The following is a 24,539-nucleotide window of genomic DNA, read 5'->3' on the forward strand; positions in this document are numbered from 1 at the left end:
ATATCTGCAGACCTACCTCACTGCTAGCAAAGTGACCTCCCTGCAGGTGGGGATTGTGGGGCTCACACCAGATCCTTATGCCAGTCCTTGTGCTTCGGGCCATGTGCACTTAACCCATTGCTCTACTGCCTGCCCCCTTCTTTGCTTCTCTTTTATCCTCTATTTAGAATTAAATCTAAGTCTTCAGGCATAAAGAACATGTGCTTTACTCCGTAGCTACTACTTTGATGTCTCATGAAGTCCAATAGTCTTGCCAAATCCTCTTGACTTTTAATATGTCTATGGATTTTATTATGTATATATAGATATAACACTATATTCAGATAAAGCTTCACCCCTAGCCCTAATAAGTCAGCTTTATTTTTTCTTCTTTTATGATTTGGTTGGAACCTTTCATTATTTTTTTTTTACTAGAAACAGTCCTATTTTTACATTAAAAGGAGTGTTTTCAACATTTTTATCATTAAATATCTGTAACAAGTGGTATTTTATGTTATATTTAAGCTCTTAATTCTTCAAAATTTACTGTTTTGCAGAAGAAGTACAGTCTTAGTGAACATTTCAAAAAACAAACTGGATTTTTTCCCTAGCCTTTTGTGAGAAAAAAGAAAGCAAATGTAAAAATAAATCATTGGTTTTAAGTACTTAAAACTTAAGTGAAAAATATAGACTTGTATTCCATGAAATAAAGTGCTGTCTTGTACACACATATTACATGACTAAGTGTTTTCTCATCCTTGAATGTGTTATTGTTGATGATGTTCTTTTTTAAAAAAAAATTTTTCTTTATTCCCTTTTGTTGCCATTGTTATTTTTTATTGTTGTTGTAGTCATTATTGTTGTTGTTATTGATGTCATTGTTAGTTGTTAGGACAGAGAGAAATCAAGAAAGGAGGGGAAGACAGAGAGGGAAGAGAGAGAGAGGGACACCTTTACTGCCTGTGAAGCAGATGCCCTGCGGGTAGGGAGCTGGAGGCTGGAACTGAGATCCTTAAGCTAGATCTTGAGCTTTGCACCACCTGCGCTTAACCCCCTGCGCTACTGCCAGACTCCTCTTCCTCCTCCTCCTCCTCCTCCTCCTCCTCCTCCTCCTCCTCCTCCTCCTTCTCCTCCTCCTCTTCCTTCTTCTTCTTCATTTCTCTTCTTCTTGCCTCAAGGGTTATCTCTGGTACTCAATGCCAGAACTGTGAATCCACCACACCTGGCAGCCATTTTTAATTTTCTCCTTATTTTTTTCCTATTTTGTTATTATTTGACAGTATAGAGATAAAGTGAGAGAGGAGGGGAGATAGAGAGGGAGAGACAGAGACACCTGAATACCTGCTTCACTACTTGTGAAGTGTCTCCGCTGTGGGTGGGGAGTGGGGTCTTGAACCCGGGTGCATGGTAATATATCTGCTTAACCCAGTGCAGCACCAGACCCTGAATGTTTTCTTTGGAAGTCTTAATGCACACTCTTACTATCTTGTTTTAGTGGTGTGTACTTTTTATAGCTCTCCTTTGGCTTGTCAAGTGGCTGTGCTTTTATTTTCTTCAGAGCCAGACTTTTCCTGTGTTTTGTTTCCTGGGTACTGAACTTGTTGCCTCTTGCTGTTAAAGTCTGCTTCTAGCAGTGTTTTCCCATGCATGGCTGCTTTGTGAGTGGATGACAAGAGGTGGGATAAAAAGTCCCCTCTATTCAACCATCTGGATACAGCTTAGGCATCTTTTTTTATTACTAATTTATTTTTTTAATTTTTTAATTTCTTTATTGTGGGATTAATGTTTTACATTCGATAGTAAATACTATAGTTTGTATATGCATAACATTTCCAAGTTTTATATATAATAATACAACCCCCAGTAGGTCCTCTGTCATCCTTTTTGGACCTCTATCCACCCTCTGCTCCCCCCAGCCACCCAAGAGTCTTTTACTTTGATGCAATATGCCAATTCCATTTCAGGTTGTACTTGTGTTTTCTCTTCTGATCTTGTTTTTCAACTTCTGTGTGAGAGTGAGATCATCCCATATTCATCCTTCTGTTTCTGACTTATTTCACTTAACATGAATTTTTCAAGGTCCATCCAAGATGGGCTGAACACGGTGAATTCACCATTTTTAACAGCTGAGTAGTATTCCATTGTGTATATAGACCACAATTTGCTCAGCCACTGATTTGTTGTTGGACATCTGGGTTGCTTCCATATTTTGGCTATTACAAATTGTGCTGCTAAGAACATAGGTGTAAAAAGAACTTTTTGGATGGGTGTGCTGGGTACCTTAGGATATATCCCAAGGAGAGGAATTGCAGGATCATGATAGGGTAGGTCTATTTCAAGCCTTCTGAGAGTTTTCTTGACTGCTCTCCACAGGGGTTGGACCCATTTACATTCCCACTAGCAGTGCAGGAGGGTTCCTTTTACCCCACAACCTCTTCAGTATTTGTTGCTGCTACCTTTTCAGATGTATGACATTCTCACAGGAATGAAGTGGTATCTCATTGTTGTCTTTATTTGCATTTCTCTAACAATCCAAGAGTTGGAGCATTTTTTTCATGTGTTTCTTGGGCTTTTGGATCTCTTCTGTGGTGAATTTCTGTCCATGTCTTCTCTCCATTTTTGGATGGGGTTATTTGTTTTCTTGCTATTGAGTTTGGCAAGCTCTTTATATATTTTGGTTATTAGCCTCTTGTCTGATGTATGGCATGTAAAGATCTTCTCCCATTCTATGAGGGGTCTATTTGTTTGGGTAGTGGTTTCTTTTGCTGTGCAGAGGCTTTTTAATTTCATGTAGTCCCACAGGTTTATATTTAACCTTACTCTTTTTTGTAATTGTATTAGTTTCATTGAAGATGTCTTTAAAATTTAAGCAGAAAAGAGTTCTGCCAATAATTTTCCTTGAAGTATCTGATAGTTTCTGGTCTAACATCCAAGTCCTTGATCCACTTGGAATTTACTTTTGTATTTGGTGAAATAAAGTGGTTCAGTTTCATTCTTCTACATGTTTCAACCCATTTTTTCCAACATCATTTGTTGAAGACACTCCCCTTTCCCTATTTAATAGTCTGGGCACTTTTGTCACAGATTAGACGTCCATAGGTGTGGGGGCCTTACTTCTGGGCTCTCAATTCTATTCTACTGGTCAGTGTGTCTATTCATGTTCCAGTACCAAAGAGTTTTGATGATAATGGCTCTATAATACAATTTGAGATCTGGGAGTGTAATGCCTCCAGTTCTGTTCTTTCTTCTCAAGATTATTTTGGCAATCCTAGGTATTTTATGGTTCCAGATAAACTTTTGTAGCATTTGTTCTATTCTCCTAAAAAATGTGGTTGGGATCTTGATGGGGATAGCATTAAATTTTCATATGGCTCTGGGTAGTATATTCATATTAATGATGTTAATTCTACCAACCCATGAACACGGAATATCTTTCCACTTCTTTGTGGCTTTTTCAATTTCCTTGAGTAGTAACTCATAATTTTCAGTATACAGGTCTTTCACTTCTTTGATTAGGTTTATTCCTAGATATTTTTTTTGTTTTTGTTGCTATTGTAAAATGAATTGATTTCTGGATTTCATCTGCTTATAACTTAGTGTTTGCATACAGGAATGCCACTGATTTTTGTATGTTAATTATGTAGCCTGACACCTTAATGCATTGGCTAATAATTTCTAAAAGCTTCTTGCTGGATTCATTAGGGTTTTTTCTATGTATACTATCATGTCATCTGCAAATAGGGAGAGTTTGACTTCTTCTCTTCCAATCTGTATCCCTTTAATTCCTTGCTTCTGCCTGACTGCTATGGCAAGAACTTCCAACACTATGTTGAATAGTAATGGTGATAGTGGGCAGCCCTGTGTAGTACCTGATCTGAGGGGAAATACTTCCAGTTTTTCACTATTGGGTATAATGTTGGCTGTAGGTTTGTTATATATAGACTCCACTATCTTCAGGAATTTTCCATCTATTCCCATTTTTTGTAGTGTTTTGATCATAAAGGGATGTTGTATTTTGTCAAAGGCTTTCTCTGCATCTATTGATATGACCATGTGGTTTTTTGGTCTTGCTTTTATTGATATGATGGATCACGTTGATTGATTTAAGTATGTAAAACCAACCTTGCATTCCTGGGATAAACCACACTTGGTCATGATGAACAATCTTTCTAATAGACTGCTGTATCCGGTTGGCTAGAATTTTGTTCAATATTTTGGTATCTATGTTCATCAGAGATATTGGTCTGTAACTGTCTTTTTTGGTTGTCTCTCTCTCTGCTTTTGGTATCAGAGTGATGTTGGCTTCATAGAAGCTGGAAGGGAATATTCCAGTGTCTTCAATATTCTGGAAGACTTTTAAAAGCAGAGGTATTAACTCTTCCTTGAAAATTTTGTAGAACTCTTTTGTAAAACTATGTGGTCCAGGACTTTTATTCTTGGGAGGTTTTTAATAACTGTTTCACTTCAATTCGCTGTGATGTGCCTGTTCATATTATCTAGTTCCTCTTCATTTAACTTTGGAAGTTAGTGGTTATCTAGGAAATCATCCATTTCTTCCAGATCCTCTAGCTTTGTGTCATATAGTTGTTCATAGAAGCCCCTCATGATATGCTGAATTTCTGCTGTGTCTGTTGTGATAGCTCCTCTTTCATTCACAATCTGATATATTTGGGTCTTCTCCCTTTTTTTGTTTTGTGAGTCTGGCTAAAGTTTTGTCAATTTTGTTCACTCTTTCAAAGAACCAACATTTACTTTCGTTGACCTTTTGTATGGTTTTCTTATTTTCAATGTTATTGATTTCTGCCCTAACTTTAGCTATTTCTACCCTTTTACTTCTTCTTCTTCTTCTTCTTCTTCTTCTTCTTCTTCTTCTTCTTCTTCTTCTTCTTCTTCTTCTTCTTCTTCTTCTTCTTCTTCTTCTTCTTCTTCTTCTTCTGCAACCACATTGTTTATTTGTGTGTTTTCTTGTTTCCTAATATGTGCTTGTATGGATATGAACTTCCCTTTCAGTACTGCCTTAACTGTATCCCAAATATTTTGATAGCTTGTGTCTTCATTTTCATTGAACTCTCAAGGCATTTTGATTTCTTCCTTTATTTCCTCTTTAACTCAGTAGTTGTTGAGTAGTGTACTGTTGAGCTTCCACATTTTGGGACTATTACTCATATTTCTTTTTATTGTTTTATTTTTTAAGATTTTTATTTATTGATTCATGAGAAAGGATGGGCAAGAGAGAAAGAACCAGACATCACTATAGTACATGTGCAGCTGGGGATTGAATTTAGGACCTCATGCTTGAGAGTCCAATGCCTTATCAACTGCAAAACCACCCAGACCACTCTTTTGTTGATTGTTAAGTGTTAGTTTAATTTCACTGTGGTCTGAGAAGATGCTTGGGATGATTTCAATGCTCTTGAATTTGCTGATGCTGTCTTTGTGGCCTAACATATGGTCTGTCCTTGAGAATGACCCATGGGGACTTCAGTAGAATATGTATTCCAGTTTCTTGGAATGAATAACTCTGAAAATGTCCAATAGTTCTAATTTATCTATCTCCTCATTTAGCTCCCTCATTTGTTTATTGATTTTCTGCCTGGAAGATCTATCAAGCTGAGAGAGTAGGGTGGTGAAGTCCCCTACTCTGAATGGGTTGCTGTTAATATATTGCTGTAGCTCTTTCAGTAGATGTTTGATGTATTTAGATGGTTTCTCATTGGGTGCATAGATGCTAATAATTAAAAATTTTTTTTATTTATAAGAAAGAAACTAAACCATAGGATAAGAGGGGTAAAACTTCACATTATTCCCACACCAGAACTCTGTATCCCACCCCTCCCCTGATAGCTTTCCTATTCTTTAACCCTCTGGGAGTATGGACCCAAGTTCATTGTGGGATGTGGAAGATTGAAGCTCTGACTTCTGTAATTGCTTTCCTGCTGAACATGGGCATTGACAGGTCCATCCATACTCCCAGGTTGTCTTTCTCTTTCCCTAGTGAGGAAGACCTCTAGGGAAGTGGAGCTCCAGGACACATTGGTGGGGTTGTCTGTCCAGGGAAGTCTGGTTGGCATCATGTTAGCATCTGGAACGTGGTGGTTGGAAAGAGAGTTAACATACAAAGCCAACAAACTGTTGACTAATCATGGACTTAAAGGCAGGAATAGTGTACATGTGGAGTTTGTTGGGGGAGAGGGGTCTCCATTTTGTATATAGCTAGTAGGCATATTTTAGTTATATTCCAAAGGGCCTGTGGCTATACTAGTTTTTTTTTTTTTGCCTGAAATATGATATACAGGTGAATTCTAATTATTGTCTGGTGAGATGATGTCATAGCTGGCAGAAGGATCAGAAAGCAGGACCAGGGAATAGAAGTAGCTCCCAAACATGGGAAAGGTGTATAAATATTGTTGACTGTATTTGTTTTTTCTCTTGCAGCCTTCAGAATCTTTTCTTTATCCTTATTCCTTTCCATTCTAAATATGGTCTGTCTTAGTGTCTTTAAGTCTGGGTTAATTCTGTTTGGGACCCTCTGGGCTTCTTGAACCTTTATGTCTTTGATGTTTTCTAGCCTAGAGAACTTCTTATGTCCTAAAGAATGCTTTCTTCCCCTCCCTCTTTTATTCCTCTGGTAAGCAAGTAATGAGTATATTATTTCTTTTGAAGTCATCCCATAGGTCTCTGTTGTTGTTTTCAGTATCTCTTAATCTCTTTTTGAGATCTCTTCCTTCTTTTTTAGTTGTCTCTAATTCATCCTCAATCTTGCTAATTCTTTCTTCAGCCTCATTGATTCTATTCTCTCTCCCCTCTACTGTTTTCTGCAGTTCATCTATTTTGTTACCCTGTTCTGATACAGTTTTACCTTGTTCAGCTAGTTGTGTTCTTAGCTTAGATATTTAAGCTTTCAGCTTTCTAATGACCTTGAGATAATTAGTGTTTTCTTCCAGAGTCTCATTTGTTGTTTCTGCATTTCTGATGACAGTTCTTTCAAACTCTTTACTCACTCCTGTGAGTATTTCCTTAACTAGTGTTTGGATGTTGATCTCATTATTTTGTGCTTCAACCTTTGGGGAGCTTTTAGCTGGACTCTTGACCTGGTTTATTTCTCCAATATTTCTTCTTGTTGGTTTAACTCTTCTATATAGTATGTTATGAGGTCCCTCTCTCAGTACTTTTCAAATTACTTATCACTCTTGCCTGGATTGACCTGTGTCTAAGTAAGGTGCTTAAAGAGTTCACAGTTATGGAAATTAACAGTTGTTTCAATATTATTTCAATGCCTGAGTTGGAGCACAGAGGTGTTTTTTTTTTTTTTTTTTTACCTGTAGGCTATGGGAGCCTCAAGGCTTTTAAACTCTAAGTAGGCTTCTTAGCTGAATCCCTCACTCCTCATCAAGAGATAAAGCAGGGTAAAGCAGAGATAAAACAGTGGTTATGCAAAGAGACTCCCACAGCCCCACTGCTAGTCACAGAGGTATATATCTTCTCCTGAGTTTCCTGGTTAGTTCTCTGTCCCATGTGTGTCAGCACAGGGCCTCCCTCTGCTGCTCTAGTTTCTGAAGGCAGTAGCAATGGAGACTCACAGTTGCATTTGGTGAGTATTAGGGGAGTCCTCTCTTCCCTTCAGCCATCTTTTTGTTTGTGAAACAGACTGGAGGTGGTGTCTCAACTGGTAAACTGCTGAAATGTTACCATCTGCTTAATCTCTCCTTAGGCTCCTCCCTGTCCATTATCCACAAGTATTTGCAGTCAGCAGTGGTTTGGTGGGGTCCTGAAGTCATTCTAGTCCTGTCTCATTGTGGTCCCAGATGATCTCCTTTGGTATTCCTAGTTGACCTGGGAGAGGAGAGGAGAGAAAAACACCTTGTTACTAGTTTATTTTATGAATATAAAAATTGATTAATTGATTGACTTTATAAGTGAAAAAGTAAAAGAGAGAAAGATCAGAGTGCCACTTTGGCTTTTACTCTACTGGATATCAATCCAGGAACTCATGTGTTCAAATCCTACATGATCTCTACTGAACTACCTCTTCTCTTATTTTTAAAGGGAGTTATTTTTTTAAAAAATGTTTTCTTAGAATTTTTATTGGGGTATTAATGATTTGTAGTAAATGCTGTTGTTGGTCCATCTGTAAAATGTCTCAGTTTCCCCCCCCCCCCCCGTCTCTCTCTCTGTCTCTCTTTTTTACGAGAGCACTGCTTAGCTCTGGCTTATGGTAGTGTGGGGATTAAATGTGGGACTTCAGAGCCTCAGGCATGAGAGTCTTCTGCATAATCATTATGCTATCTACCCCTGCCCTAAAATGTCTCAGTTTTCTATAGAACATTTTCATCCCCACTCAGGTTCTCCTCTACCATCACCCTATGATCTGAACACTCTTTCTGTCCCCAGTCCAACTTCTGTTTTGTGTTTCCTCTTCTGTTATTATTTCTCAACTTCTGTTCATGCGTAAGATAATTCCATTTCATGCTTCTCTTTATGGGTGATCTCACTTAACATGATTCTTTCTAGCTCCATCCAAGTTGAGATGAAGAGAGTGAATTCATCTTTCTTACTAACTGTACTATGTATATGGACCACAACTTTGCTCAGCCACTCCTAGGTTGCTTCCAGGTTTTGGCTATTACAAACTGTGCTGCTATAATCATACGTATATACAGATCTTTTTGGATGTTTTATTAGGATATATCACCAGGAGAAGAATTGCAGGGTCATAGGGTAGCTCCACTTCTAGCCTTCTGAGAGTTCTCCAGACTGCTATTCACAGGTGTTTGATCCATATACATTCCCACCAGCAGTGCAGGAAGGTTACTTTGTTCCCATAGCCTTTATTGTTGCTACCTTTTCTAATGTATGACATTCTTACTGGGGTAAAGTGGAAAAGGAATTCCTCTAATTCTTTCTTTTTTATTGGGGGGATTAATGGTTTACAGTCAAAAATAAAATACAGCAACAAAAATGCAATACAATGATATATATATATATATATATATATATATGTATGAATATATATATAACATTTCTCAGTTTTCCACATAACAATTCAGCCCCCTCTAGATCCTTTGACATCATGTTCCAGGACCTGAAACCTCCCCTTCACCCCAGAAATCTATACTTTGGTACAATCACCAAACCAGCCCAAGTTCTGATTTGTGTTTTTTGAACTCTTTTTTAATTCATTATTGGTAATTTAATAATGATCCACAAAACTGTGGGGTAAGAGAGATACAATTCCCACCAACAACTTGCCATGCCCTACCTTCTCCATTGGAAGCTTTCCTATTAATTATCCCTCTGGGAGTATGAACCAAAGATCTTTATGGGGCACAGAAGGTAGGAGTTCTGGCTTCTGTAATTACTTGTTCGCTGGACATGGGTGTTGGCATGTGGATCCAGACCCCCAGTCTGTCTCTATCTTTCCCTAGTGGGGCAGGGCTCTGGAGAAGTGAAGTTCTGGGACACACCAGTGAGGTTGCTGCTCAGGGAAGCATAATAATTCTGTCTTATTAGGAATGAGCTATTTTATATAAAGAAGTATAAATATACTTTTATAGCTAACACACTTAAATGCATATAGTTATCTATGTCTTAAATGATATCATTTTCTTTCTAGTAATTTTTAGTTTTTCTTTGATCTATTTTTTGTTGGTTTTTCTCATTTTTATTACATATCATAGCTTGAGGTTCTTTAATTTGGTGTTATGTTCGTGGATTCTTGCTGTTATAGTTTATATCTGTTTCACAATGACCTATATTTCCAAGGGGACACTGCCAGATGATTTTGCTCACATGTGTAATATAAAGAATTGATATTTATGAACTTGTTAAAATAAAGAAATGCAGTCAAATGATCTCTAAGACTCTAAAAAGCTATGGTGGTTCTCTTTGAGGAAAGAGTAGAGAGCTTGGGATGGGGAAAGGGGAGTGCACAGAACTTTGATGATGAGAGCAGTGTGAAACTATTCCCTCATAATGTTATAGTATGATAAGCCACTATTAAGTCACTAATAAAAATCTAAAATATAATGATCCTCTCTACCTCCAGTTATGGGGGTTCTGTTCTATATCAAGTTTATATTTAGTTTTTACAGTGCTTATCTATTAAAATTTTAAAAAATATGTATGGGATAAGATGTTCTTTCTCTTCTTTTCCTTACTCTAAAAGTCTGTCATTGTGACAAGACACTTAAATGTCACCTAATATCAAACATCTTTGCATCTCTCACAGACCCACTCTAGTCATAATTTATAATAATTTATTATATAATTACAGGCTTTGTTTGGTAATTTTCTCATAGTGATTTACTTTTGAAGGTAGATGAACTTGTCTCTTAAACTATCTTTAATTTTGCTATCAAGTTTACTTGATGAACATGCATTAGGGATAGTTTATTTTTCTTTTCTCTGGTAGAATTCTTATTACACCAACTGAATTATCTAGATTTACATTCTACTTTGTCTTCCTCTTATTCTTTTGTTTGTTTGTTTGGGAGGGTGTCAATACTACTAAGTCACTATTTCAGTTTCTTTGTTATAAGAATGATTACTTTCTTTTTTCTCTCTTTCTCTATTTCTTTCTCTTTTTATTCTTTTTCTGAGTGATATTTTACTGAGTTGTCATTTTTATTTGGACCATTTTAGTCTCTTTTCTTATTTATTTATTTTTCATTGATATTAGAAGTTTATTTTAGTTCTTAAGTCTTTTTGAAGATCTAGTATTTTGATTTGTGACAATCCTTGTTTTTATTTTTCTTCTGATTGTTTTTAGTATATCATTTTAGCTTTGCTGATCTATAGTTAATCAGAATGTGACAAGTCTGGATTAATTTTTATGTTTATACTGTTTAGAAATCACAATACCTTTTTAATGTAAATGTATGACTTCCATTTGGAAAAAAAGATTAAATTTATATCTTTGACTATACTTTCTCCACCATTTCCTCTGTTAATTTCTGGAAATCCTGTTTAGATTTAATGTCTCATATGCTTTGTAACTGCTTTCATATTTTAGCCTTATTATGTCCTTTAAAACTTTTTTTTAGTATTTTTGTGTCACTGTTGGGGCATCACTTACTGCTCTAGGGTGAATTCTTCAAGTAGAAAGAGAGAGACAGACAGACACAGAGGGAAAGAGGGAAAGACTACAACACCTAAGCTCCCCCCAGTCTGCTGGGGCCTGAACTTGGACCTGGGTCATGGGCATGACAAGTCAGTACTCTCCTTGTGAGCCATAGTATAGTTTCTTGTCAACTATAGTAATAGTTTCAGAAACATTGTGTTCAGTACATAATGTGCTTTTCCTTATTTAATTAAAAAGTAAATATTTTGAATAGTTTTTTTATACCTGACTGAACCTAATTTATTTCTTTGTTTCTAATTTATTATTCTCTGAGTATTGATAGCATTTCTCACTCACAGGGTCATATTCTTATTTCAGAGTGTTCTCTGGACACATCTATTGCCATTTCATTTGGAGAGAATCTCTAAAATCCCTGTGGATTTTGCTCTCTTTCTTAGCACTTAAGATTCCTGTGCTTTCTAGAGAGTCTAGACTGCCTCCTCCTACTCTGTGGGGTAGCTTTACAATTGCCTTCTCTCAGCACTGCCTGGTTCCCAACCTAGAGCTGAATTCCATCAATTTGAATTCCTTTTCTGGAGTTTGTATGTTGTTTGGCTCAGGTCATGAGGCTTCATTTAGGAGATAGAAACTCCTCCCTTTTGCTACAAACACTCCATAAGCCACAACCACAACCACCAGCTTTTTTCAGTCTTCTGTGTAGGGTGATGTAGTTTTAGACAAGAGGTTTTTTTTTTTTTTTTTTTTTTTTTCCCTTCAAGCAGATTCAAATTCCTAGCTACCTCTTTTTGCTTCGCCAGGTCCAGCAGACCTTTGGATTCAGAGAAATGAATCCTTCTTGGACTTATGTCCCATTTATAATCTTGAAGTTGTGTGATTTCAGTTCATCTCTTGAGCAAGAAATGCTTGGGTCTGACATTTAACCAAGGTCGGGCTGGCTTCCCCTCATGCAGTGACATTTAGTCTGTGTCTTACGCGAGTGTGCCTTGTGTTCCTCAAAGGTTCTCTGTCAAACAGAAAGAATGGTGGTTTCTCAAGAGCCATGCTTGCAGGGAATTTCTTTCCCATGACCTTTGATTGAAAGGTCTCATGGGAATGTAGACCACCTGGTAGGGTGCCTGGGAGAGCTAGTGTTCAATGTGGTTCTGTTATTTGTTGTGTTTGTATCCCTGGGGAAATATTTTGCTACTGAAACTTTATTTTCTAATTGAGGACATTTTGGGGGCAGTTAGGATATTAAACATATGATCCATAAAGACACTATGAAAGTGTAAAAGCACCAAGGATATGTTTAGTTTTTAGACTTAAAACACTAGAAACATCTCTGGAACTTGTCCCATGTTAATTGAGCAATATTTCAGAGAGCTGTACATCCACATACCCATGCAGCTAATGCTGTTGGCAGCTGCTGTGGACACATACTGAGCTGGGCACACCGAGGTCAGGTGATGCTACAGAGTTGACATCATATGTGCTTTCACTTTATTTTAATGGCAAAAGACTAGATTGGTCCAGGTATACTCTTGTCATGGTAATTTTAAAAATATATAATTAAAAGTTTTTATTGGAGGGTTAATGGTTTACATTATAGTATTTTCTATTGAGGAAGTTAATGCTTTACAGTATAATCATTGACATATGCAGAAAAATTTATTAAGTAACAGACTCCCAAATTTTCTCCCTCTCCCCCTCCCCCACCCTCCCCAGAGTCCTTTGCTTTGGTGCTATACCTTTGCCCAGTCCCTGTTTCACTCTGTGCTATCCCTCCCTCCCCAGAGTGCTTTACTTTGGTGCAATATCCCATGTCCAGTCCATGTTTCACCCTGTGCTCTCCCTCCCCAGAGTCTTTTGCTTTGGTGCAATACCCCATGTCCAGTCCATGTCTTACTGTGTGCTCTCCCTCCTCATCCCTACTGTATTAAGTCCTCCTAATAAGTGATATCATTTAGTGTTACATCCTTCTCTTTTTGGCTTATCTCACTCAACATGATTCCTCAAGTTTCATCCCAGAGGATGCAAGGGAGAGAATCTGGTCATTTTGAATAGCTGAGTTACTACTCATGTATATACACACCACAGTTTTTAGCTACTCATATAACATTGGACATGTGGGTTGCTTCCAGGTTCTGGTTATCACAGACTGTGCTGCTATGAACACAGGTAAACACATGTCTTCTGACAGGTGCTTCTGTCTCAAGGAGAGGCACACATAGGCACAGCCTCCAATCTCCCCCTGACTGATGTCTAGGAGACACCCCAGGAACCCAATGTCCTTTCCTCCTGTCCCTTTGACTCCTTCCCCAGAGTCCTTTGCTCTGGTGCAATACCCCACACCCAGTCCATGTTTTACCTTTTGTCATGTATTCTTAGGTTCCATCTATAAGTGAGATCATTCAGTATTGGTCTTTCTTTTTTCTGACTTGGCTCCCTCCACATAATGCCTTCAAGTTCTGATCATGATATAGCAAAGGAGATGACCTCATCATTTTAATCGATTCAACATTGACTGCCCTGTTAATACATTTAGAGTTTTAATCTCATGCCTATACATGTATATAAGACACACCACACCCACCACTAACTGCAGCAGGCTCTGAAGAAAATAGGACAGCTTAGTTATAGACCCAAACCTCTGAGTCACTTGGTATATCTACTCTTTACACTACTGTTTTCTTGGTATAAGTGATGACATACTGAGATGACTGGGTCATATCTAGAGAGTAGATATTTGAGAACATTAATTTTCACAGAATTTCACTATTTACTAAGCCCCTGAGTTTGTATTTCTGCGTAGTAAGTGCAGCTTCCTCATCTTTCTGTATTTTGTTTAAATGGTTAGCCTGCCTTTGTTCTCTCTCCCTGTACTCTAGTTCTCTTATAGAACATACATATTTTCAGGCAAGACTGTAGAGATCAGGCATTGCTGTCCTATGTATAGCACAGACACTACCATGTGTGAGGACCTGGGTTCAAGTCCCTGGCCCTCACTTACAGGAGAGAGGTTTCACTCCAAGGTCATGCTGCAGGCCTCTCTCTTTCAGTCATTTTCTCTCTATCTCTATTTGAAAGAAAGGGGGGGGATAGCTACCAGGAATGGTGGAATTGTTGTGCTGGTACAAAGCCCCAGAGACAAAGCTGATGGCAATAAATAAATGAATAAGTACACATGCTAGATCCTTGCTATTATTCCTTAGGTCCCTGAGTCTGGCCTTATCACAACCACAGGATAACACTGGTCACAATAGGTATTACCAAGATTTTCCATAGTAGTTTTGATGTGCTGTGTTTTTTAATAGAGCACTGCTCATCTCTGGCTTATGGTGGTGCAGAGAATTGAACCTGGGATTTAGTAACTTCAGGCATGAGAGTCTTTTTGCATAAACACTATGCTGTCCTAAATATATTATATTTTATTGTTTTCTTTACTTTTTGTTGTTGTTTGTTTTTTACCCCAGCACTGACAGATCTGGCTTGTGGGTGTTGCCAGGGACTGAACCTGAAACTTTAAAGCCTCAGGCAGGATAATCTTTTGCAGAACCACCATGCTGTATCCCAGCCCATTTTATTGTTTAGTCAATCATAATAATCTCAGAATTGATTTTCCATTGTTGTTTTCATCATGTAGGTAGAGGAATCTTAGAATGCAAAGCTTTGTCTACACAGCCAGTAACTATAGAAAACTCTACTATCCAGATTTATGAGATATATACACATATATATATGTGTATACATATATATATGTGTATATACATACAGTCATTGAAATATGCAGACAATTTCATTATGTGACAGACCCCTAAAGTTTTCTTTCTCTCATCCCTTCTCCTCCTTCCCCAGAGTCCTTTGCTTTGGTGCAATACTCCATGTCCAGTCCTCGTTTCACTCTGTGCTCTCCCTCCCCATCCCAAAACTTTAGACTTTTTAAAATGAATTTTAGTGAATTAATATGAGTTTCCAACACTGTAACATTCTGAGTTTATAGCTTCACACCTCTGTGTGAATAAACCTTATGTTACTTACCTAGTCCTATAATATTTTAAGAACAAATCTATATGCATGTCATTATTTCTATTATTTAAAATACATTTGTTGATTAATACTATGGTATAGCTTGAAAAGGTGATATGTTAAATTTCCTGTTATATAAGATAAATCTCTTTTGAGTGAATAAAAGGGCTGCTTAGTGACAGCAAAAAAAGAAAAGAAAAAAGCAATGGCCAGAATAAACTGCGGTCTTCACTAGGTTTCCCCAATAATTAGCACTGTTTTTCTTTCTCACAGCAAACACTAAAGAAGAAATGGGTGGAGTACCGGTCTCTGCAGTTACAGGAACAGAGGCTGCTTCATGGTAACTGTGACTTCCTGCCCACAAACCACAGGCACTTGTCTCATCCTCTTAGCATTTCTGCCTCTCAGTTGTTTTAAGATTATCATTATGACAGGAAAAATCAGTCCATCAGGTACTAAGGACACTAGTCTGTGCTTCTTTGTCACAGCTACTGGAGTGAACGATGTTTGTGGAGGGGGGATGTGTAATCTAACCTCTGCTCCTAACACCTAGTAAAGAGGCTTGTTGGTTTGTTTGTTTGCCTCCCAGGTTAATACTGGGGCTCAGTGCTCCAGCTCCTGATGGCCATTTTTTCCATTTTGTTGGACAGGACAGAGAGAAATTGTGAGGGGAGGAGGAGATAGTGAGGGGGATAGAAAGAGAGACACCCGCAGATTTGCTTCATTGCTTATGAAGCATCCCCCTGTAGGTGAGGTGCGGGTTGGGTGGGGGGCTCAAACCTCCTTGCATGAGTCCTTCCACTTAGTACTACGTGTGCCCAGCCTAACCAGGTGCACCATCACCCACCCTGTGAATAGGCTCTTCACATTTACACCTACCCCTGCACCCCCTGCCTCTACTCCCCCACCCCCACACACACTCTCACAGTCTTGTCCAAGGCACCTGGAGACTGTAGAAGAAAAGTGGGAATCCTTGTCCTGCTGTGTCAGCTGACAACTTTCCTGCAACTTCAGTGAGTGGATTCCATTTCTGAGGATATGCAGGGTTCAGGGACTGCAAAGCTACTGAGGTTGGAAGGTTGCCCAGTTCTTGTTCCTGTCTGTTGGTTGAACTGTGCAAGTGATATGGACCTAGAGACAAGCTTCTTTGTGACCCTAACCTGGGGCAGAAATTTGAACAAAATAGTAAATATTACTACTAAATTTGAAAATATAGTATATAAGGCTAAAGTTTTTTGGAAAGGCAGATAAGTTCATGTACTACCTGGAGTTCTGTAAACTCCAAAGGAGGCATTTTCTCCTCTTTTGGAAGGTTTTGGAATGGAGAGGGCACCAGGCCAACATAATTTTAGTGTACGCAGTATTGGAGTCCTTGCACTTTGTGCCACATGCGCTTAACCCGCTGAGCTACTGCCTGACTCACATATTGTATGATTTTTATTAGTGATTTAATAATGATTGACAAGATTGTGGGATAGGAAGGGTACAATTCCATACAGTTCCCACCACCAGAGTTCTGTGTCCCATCCCCTTCATTGGAAAATTCCCTATTCTTTATCCCTCTGGGAGTATGGATCAAAATTCTTTATGGGATGCAGAAGGTGAGAGTTCTGGCTTCTATAATTGCTTCTCTGCTGGACATGGGTGTTGGCAGGTGGATCCATACCCCCCAGCCTGTTCCTGTCTTTCCCTAATTATATGCCATATAACTTATAATGGCATATAACAATATGTAAGGCTGGGTGTTTATATAATACAGGCCTGGATTATAAAATAATTCCATATAATGAGAAGCCCTGGTTTCTAACACGAAAACAGCTCATTCACACAGGCAAACACATTTATTGAAGAAGGCACGAGCTGGCTTCACAGGTATTTTTCCAGAAATATCTATCAATGAATGAAGAGAACGCTTTACATCACTCTCTGTAGTTGTGAGGCCTTGTAAAATGGAATGGCTGAACTGCCGTGGCTGTGCTATCTAAAAATAATAAGAATAAAGCCCACCAGGAGAAGTGAATTGGTAGTGTGGGCACCAAGCCCCAGCAATAAACTTGGTGACAATAAAAAGGGTGGGGGAGGCAGAGGAGAGACACCACAATATTGGAGATTGATTTCTGCTTTGGCAGCACCTCCCTTGTGGTATAGGAACTCTCATCTGAGTCTACACATGGGAAACACACACACCTGTGAGCTGTCTTCCATATTTTATTTTTAAATAGCACACACACACACACACACACACACACACACACACACACACTACCTCTGAACTGTCTTCCAACTTTAATATTGAAATAAAAAGCTGAAGGATCACCTACAATTAAAAAATAATGCTTGGGCTGGAGAGATAGCATAATGGTTCTGCAAAAGACTTTCCTGCCTGAGGCTCTCAGGTCACAGGTACTGTCCCCAGCACCACCATTAGCCAGAGCTGAGCAGGGCCCTGGTCTTCATCTTTGTACTTTTCCCTCCTGTATTTTAAAGAGATTTGCAAGTCAGGCTGATATGTCATGAGATGAATTTAATCATTCTCAAGTGGAGATTCTTACATCACCATCTCCTGAACACAGAAACCAGTCTACAGTGGGCTGCTGCCTTTATTGCACACACTCATAACCAGTCACCTTTGCACGTACTGAACATTGAAACTTAACAGACAACATCCACCCTGAACACTTTCTTGTGCCCTTTGAGAAGCCTGTGTCTTGACTGTGTTCTCTGCATTACAGGTGATGCTGCCAAGTGTCCAAGTCTTGAAAGCATGGAGATGGATGAAGCAAATTTGTTTGGAAGCTTTCCTGGGCTGAATGCAACCTTCCTGGACCGGAACCGGCTGTCCAGTGAGAGCAGCTGTAAGAGCTGTCTGAGCTCCATGACTGTGGACAGTGAAGATGGTTACCAGACCTATATGTCTGAGGACTCGGGCTGGGGCACCTTCAGCCGCCAGGCTAGCACAGACGATGAGTGCTTTGTCCCCAAGGATGGGGACAGTTTCCTCAAGCAGTCTTCATCCAGGAGGATTCGGAGCATCAGCACCACCAGCAGTGGGTCCATGTCCCCCATGTGGGATGGCAGCTTCAGTATGTTTGGGACCCTGCCTCGGAAAAGCAGAAGAGGGAGTGTCCGCAAGCAGCTCTTGAAGTTCATCCCGGGCCTTCACCGGGCTGTGGAAGAGGAAGAGAGTCGCTTTTGACAGCCTGGCTGGCTCTTGGTTCCTTTGGCATGAGCTCCTTGCACAATCTTCTCTGGACTCTGAGACCGGCTCCATCCAGCAGGGGCAAAGTACAGAACTGGCATCCGACTGCATTGCCCCCGTGACCTTTACTTCAGCTCTGACTTATAGTTTTTGCTTCTTAAATCATGACTTAACTAAAGCAGTTTGAGTGCTAAGGAGACCCGGTGATCAGAAGGCAGATAACCTTGCAGTGTGTGCTCACTTGGCTCTGCCTATAGGGGCTGGTGCCATATTTATTTTCTAGACTGTGTGAAACATTGGAAACTTTTAGGAGGTAATTATTATTCTTATGTTGAATGACTTTCCATAGGCTATCTAGTGAGCTCTAAAACTTTAAGCTCAGCTGCCTTGAGGGGACTCCCTCAATAGGCCATATTCTTGTTCATATCTGAACGGTTACAAATAAAAATTCACAGCAGGCATGTTTCACATCCTCCTTGGCAGAAAAAATAGGAAGTTCAAAGTCGAGTATGGATGGGGTGGATAGTGGTGCACAAGGTACTAGGTTAAACACAAGACACCAGGCAAGGACCCGGGCTCAAGCCCTCAGCTACCCAATTGTAGGGGGGACAGTTCACAAGCAGTGATGCAGGTCTGCAGGCCTCTTTCTCTCCCCTGTCTGTCTCCACCCCCTTCTCAATTTCTCTCTGTCCTATTCAATAAAAAAAAAATGGGGAAAAACAGAAGAAGAGGAGGAGAAGAAGAGAGGAGGAGAGGGAGGAGGAGAAAGAGAAAGAGGAGGAGAAGAAGGAAGAGGAGGAGAAGGAGGAAGAGGAGGAGAAAGAGGAGGAGAAGGAGGAGAAGGAGGAGGAGAAAGAGAAAGAGGAGGAGAAGGAGGAGAAAGAGGAAGAGAAAGAGAAAGAGGAGGAGGAGGAGAAGGAGGAGAAAGAGGAGGAGGAAGAGGAAGAGAAGGAGGAAGAGGAGGAGGAGGAAGAGGAGGAGAAGGAGGAAGAGGAGGAGAAGGAGGAAGAGGAGGCGAAAGAGGTGGAGGGGGAGGGGAAAATGTAACTGCTAGGAATAGTGTATTCAGAGTGCTGTCACTGAGCCCCAGTGACTGGAGTCAATAAATAAATAAATAAAATGAGGATTCTAGAGTATTGTAAGACCAATGCAAAGATGCTATTTAATATGTGGCCTGCTTCTAAGCTGCCCAGTTGTGGGGGCTGGAATATTACTTTACCTGGTTAAACTTGAGTTCTGTCTGTATGTTGATGGCAAGTCTAGAAGCCTCATGTCTCTGCAGTTCTGTGCTGATTATTACTATTATTTGTTACAGATTCCTAAGATTCTAAAAGGCAACAAAGATTTCTCTTGTAAACGTTAAATGTTTCACATGACCCCTGACTTTATATTACATATTTCAAGCACTGGTGGTCCTGAGACTTAGGAATCATATTAATAACAAATTATTTGTGCCCTTCTGGTTGTGTTGTTGTGCCCAGAAGTTTGAGTCCCGATCTCACACAAAGAAGACCAGAATCACATGCAATAGCAAGAGCCTTTATTATCAAGCTTAAGCTTGGGCTGCTGACACCCTTCCAAGCAAAGGAAGAGTCTGCGACTCTGATCACTTCTCGTCCCCCCTTTTTTAGTTATCACAGGGTAGGCACTTGTGGAAATACCTACACGAAACAAGGAATAATTGGCCTTGGGCCAACAGCTGCTCTCAATATTTAGGGCCTCCCTCCAGCCCCACATTTCCTGCTTGTCTTTTTGTAACTTTTAGGGCCCAATCTTGGGCCAATCTCTGTTTCTGACTACTGTTCCGGTATCAATGGGGCAGCAGTAGCAGGAACGAAGATCACAGTCTACAGAGTCTACAGAGAAAGAGTCTACAGAGTCACGAGCAAACCAACTGGAGCTTGAGTGGGTGTTTGGGAACAGACTTGAGTTGCCATCTGGTCTTGAACTCTTCTGTTTCTGCTGCACAGACGTGGGAGTGGTAGATCCACGAGCTGATACCATCCACCTCAGGGCCGTGGGGGTGGCTAAGATGACAGCACACAGTCCATTCCACTGGGGCTCAAGTGTCTCTTTTTGGTGGCGTCTCACCAGGACTGAGTCTCCGGGATGAGGGTTTGGAGGGGGTACAGCTTCATATATTGCTCTTAGCCTTGGACACACATACTTTGGGATTTGAGCTATTATCTGTAAGGATGTAAGCAGGTTCTGATCATTAATATCAGCGAGCAAGTCTGATCTCAAGGCTGGGATTATGGAAGGGGGATGACCAAACATGATCTCAAATGGGGTCAGCTTTGCAGTATAGGGGGTATTTCTTATTCTACAAATGGAAAAGGGAAGGAGAGTTACCCAGTCTACGCCAGTCTCCATAGTTAATTTTGTTAAGGTCTCTTTTAGAGTTTTATTCATCCTTTCTATCTGTCCTGAGCTTTGGGGCCTATAGGCGCAATGTAATTTCAATTTTGCCCCACTAAGTTCTGGGTTATCTGGGAAGCCAAGGCTGGACCACCACCTGAACTCAATTGAAGGGGCATACCAAACTTGGGAAAAATCTCTTCAAGTAGTTTCTTCACCACTCTCTGGGCTGTCTTCCTCTTGGTCGGGAATGCCTCAGTCCATCCTGAAAAGGTGTCTACAAACACTAACATTTATACCCATATTTTCCAGGTTTTACCTCAGTGAAGTCTATCTCCCAGTAGGCACCTGGTCTGGTTCCTTTCTCACGCACCCCAGGAGTTCTAGACTGGTTGCTAGCATTTACAAGTCTGCAGGCTTTGCATTCTGCAACTATTTCCTTAATCACTGGGTTCTTGTTGTAAATTCTCAGGTTGGCTTTTTGTAAGAGTTCAGTCATTTTTCTTCATCCCAGGTGGGTAGTTCTGTGTATATGCTGTAGTAGGTGTTTAACCATGGCTTGGGGCAAGATGAATTTACCATCAGCTGTTACCCACCAATTACCGCACTTGTCAGCGAAAGGTAACTTTTTTATCTGGAGCTCTTCATTTGATGTATATTCTGGTTCATCAGGCAGGATGGGTTCTCCAGGGTTTGGCAGACAAAGGGCTAATTCATCAGTTCTTTCCAATGCAACTTGTCTGACTGTGGCATCTGCTAGGCAGTTGCCCCGTGTCACAGGATCTTCTCCCTTTTGGTGTCCAGGGCAGTGTATTATAGCCACCTCATCTGGCATCCAGATAGCCTCTAATAAGTCCAATATTTCTTGTTGGTTTTTGATAGCTTTACCTTCAGCTGTGTGTAGTCCCCTTTCTCGATATATAGCCCTGTGGATGTCTATGGCAAAGGCATAGAGGCTATCGGTGTAGATGTTAAGTCTTTTCCCTTTTCCTGTGTTGAGGGCTTTTGTGAGGGCAATTAATTCAGCTTTTTGGGCTGAAGTCCCTGCAGGCAGGGCAGCTGCCCACACAGTGTCTTGTTCAGTAGTTATCGTGGCCCCAGCATACCTTACCCCATCCCTGATGAGGCTGCTCCCATCCGTATACCAGTTCACCCTTGCTCCCTCCAAAGGCTGGTCCCTCAGGTCTTCCCAGAGGCTAGATGCACAGCTCAGAATCCCAGAGCAGCCATGCAAGGGGGCATCCAATTTGGGGTTAGGAAGCAAGGCAGCTGGGTTCAAGGAAGCTTCATCAGTCAAATTAAAGGCAAGGATAAGAACTGGCATAGAGCTGGTGGTCACAACCACTGGTCCTCGAGGCCAGGAAATTTGATTTGCCTCCATAATTCTTTCTAAGAAATCAGCTGAGGTTTCTATCTTTTTCTTGGCCAAATTACTGGGCCAGCATGCTGCCACCTGAAGACCACCCATCAGAGTCTGGTAGCTTCTCCTTACCTTCAGGTGAGCTAAAATCCCAGGTAGGTCCTATCAAAGGAAAACTCATCTATCAGGGCTGGGTTTAAGTTAGGGTTCCCATCTGCCCCAGGCACAAGTAAAAGCTGCTGACAGTCGTCCCAGGTTGGCTGATGGGTAAAAACAACAGAATCTAATAAAATAATGAGTGCTGCTGGTTTTTCTGAAAACCTAGGGTTCTGCATTTTCCAATTATAAAGGTCACTAGTGGAAAATGGCTAATATAAAGCAAAAACGGTGAGTCTCGAACCCTGTGGAGGAAGAAAAAGCTCTAGCCAAGAGGGGGGCCTCTCCACCAGATCCTGCCAAGCAAGAATACAAGTAACCTGGTCCGGGTATCCTGGATGTCCCAAGATGAAGTCCTTGGTGGCACAGTTAGCAGGCAGGTCCCAGGCTCCCTCTGGGGACCAATTGGCAGAGAAGGCTGGCCACCCACCTTGGCAACAAGTGATCATCCAGTCCTGTTTTACCTGTAGACCCAACTCATGAGCTCCGTATCTAAATTTTCCAAAATGACCCAGGACCATAGTCAGAAGAGTCAAAATAGCCTGACTCCTGATTTTGGAATTAAACACAAAACTGAGAGACAACACCCACAAGTAATATGCAGAAGCAGCACACACAAAAAGACAACATACTCAAAGAAAACTCCAGCGGCCCAGCTGCCAACACTCAACCAGCAGATGGGAGGATGACCTCTCACACTACTTCCCTACAGATGGGAGGACAGCCTCTTGTTGCTGCTTCCCTACAGATGGAGAACAGCCTCTCATTCTGCCTCCCTGGGAGGACATCCTCTAGCCGCCGCTTCCCTTCAGATGGGAGGAAAGCCTTTCGTTGCTTCATGGGCGCGATCCACTCTCCCCTTCTAAACCTGCAAGGGGGATCCAATCCCCTACAGCAGGGCCTAAGACGTCTCCCAGGACCCTGGACCCAGAGCTGCCCAGCGCGTCTGCCTTCAACTCCCAAGGGTCTCTTCCTACAGACCGGTCCTGAAGGCTCAGTGAAGCTGGAATTCTTCTAGTGAGATGGGGATCCCTGACAAGCCCCCATATGTTATGCCCAGAAGTTCGAGTCCTGATCTCATGCAAAGAAGACCAGAATCACATGCAATAACAAGAGCCTTTATTATCAAGCTTAAGCTTGGGCCACTGACACCCTTCCAAGCAAAGGGAGAGTCTGCGTCTCCGATCATTTCTCGTTCCACCTTTTATAGTTATCACAGGGTGGGCACAAGTGGAAACAAGGAATAATTGGCCTTGGGCCAACAGCTGCTCTTAATATTTGGGGCCTCCCTCCAACCCCACAGTGTTACCATTCTGTGCCCCTTAAAGAATCTGGATTCTCTGTGCTAACAATGCAGATACTCTGCATCTGTCTTCTGGAGCAAGAAATCTGGACCAAGTAAGTGTGTGTTTGTGTGCGTGTGCGTGTGTGTGTGTGTGTGTGTGTGTGTGAGACTGTGTCCAGAGACACCTAATAGTTAGCTTGGACTTAAGCTGCATTCAAGTAAACTGAGTAAAAAATGAACCACTCAGAAATAAATAACAGTCTCCTAAAGATTCATATTTAGGATCTGCTTTTTGTTAGTTCTGGAACTCAGAAACATCCCCTGGCCTCTGTTTGGGACTCAGTCATATAAAAAACATAGAAGACACAGTTACCATCAGTGCTGTCTGCTATTTGTGACAACCTGGTAGGTTGCTATATATTCTAGTACACTAGTGTCATGCTGGCTGCCATCCTGAAGAGAACTGTTAGGTGCACATATTAGGAAGTAGGAAATTGAAGAAGTTCCCATGGTTATTGGAATGGCTTTGATTAGAAGTGAATTCATCAGAGTCTAGCCTCCATTCTCATCTCTGCATGTTTGCTCTACTGCCATTTCTGTGTAATTATCCCCATAAGCCCACATCCACAGAAACACCTGACATGCACAATCACAGTTACTGCATGAATAAAGGGAATGTCTTCCTCAAGTATGAGAGCAAATATCAACCTAGAGTGACTCTCTCCGGGCCTCCATAGGCAAGCTTTCAGATGTAAGCATGTGAATGTATAACTGCAGTTAGCTACATGTGTTCTCAACAAGGGCTTGGAAGTGGGTTGTGATATTACTGGTGTTGCTTACAGCTGACGCTGAAGGCCTGTTTACACAGGCATAGCATTTCCTGCATACAGCTTATCAGACAAGGCCAGAGGAGAGAGACCTTATCTGTATTTGAGGAACGATGACTTTAAAATTCTATAATATGACAAAAAATCTGCGATATGGTGGGTGGGATGGAGTGGGCAGTGGCGCACCTGGTTAACTGCACACAAATAAACACAAGGACCTTGTCAAGGATCCGGGTTTGAGCCCCCCTCACCTGCGGGTGGGACACTTCACAAGCAGTGAATGAAGTTTG

At 40.8% G+C, this 24,539-nt stretch overlaps 1 protein-coding gene across 3 annotated transcripts in view; it reads left to right on the forward strand.

Annotated features, from left to right (window-relative positions):
- The window catches only part of CYTIP (cytohesin 1 interacting protein), a 76,195-nt gene extending 56,511 nt beyond the window's left edge, over window positions 1-19,684 (forward strand). For all 3 annotated transcript variants that reach the window (XM_060177907.1, XM_016188648.2, XM_007524299.3), the window contains 2 exons: window positions 15,338-15,404; window positions 17,797-19,684. In XM_060177907.1, coding sequence (XP_060033890.1) covers window positions 15,338-15,404; window positions 17,797-18,260 — 531 coding nt within the window. In that variant the 3' untranslated portion in view covers window positions 18,261-19,684. The remainder of the gene's footprint in view (window positions 1-15,337; window positions 15,405-17,796) is intronic.
- The last annotated feature ends 4,855 nt before the right edge of the window (window positions 19,685-24,539 follow it).

The sequence above is a fragment of the Erinaceus europaeus genome, chromosome 18 (assembly GCF_950295315.1).
Source record: "Erinaceus europaeus chromosome 18, mEriEur2.1, whole genome shotgun sequence".
NCBI classification, from domain to species: domain Eukaryota; kingdom Metazoa; phylum Chordata; class Mammalia; order Eulipotyphla; family Erinaceidae; genus Erinaceus; species Erinaceus europaeus.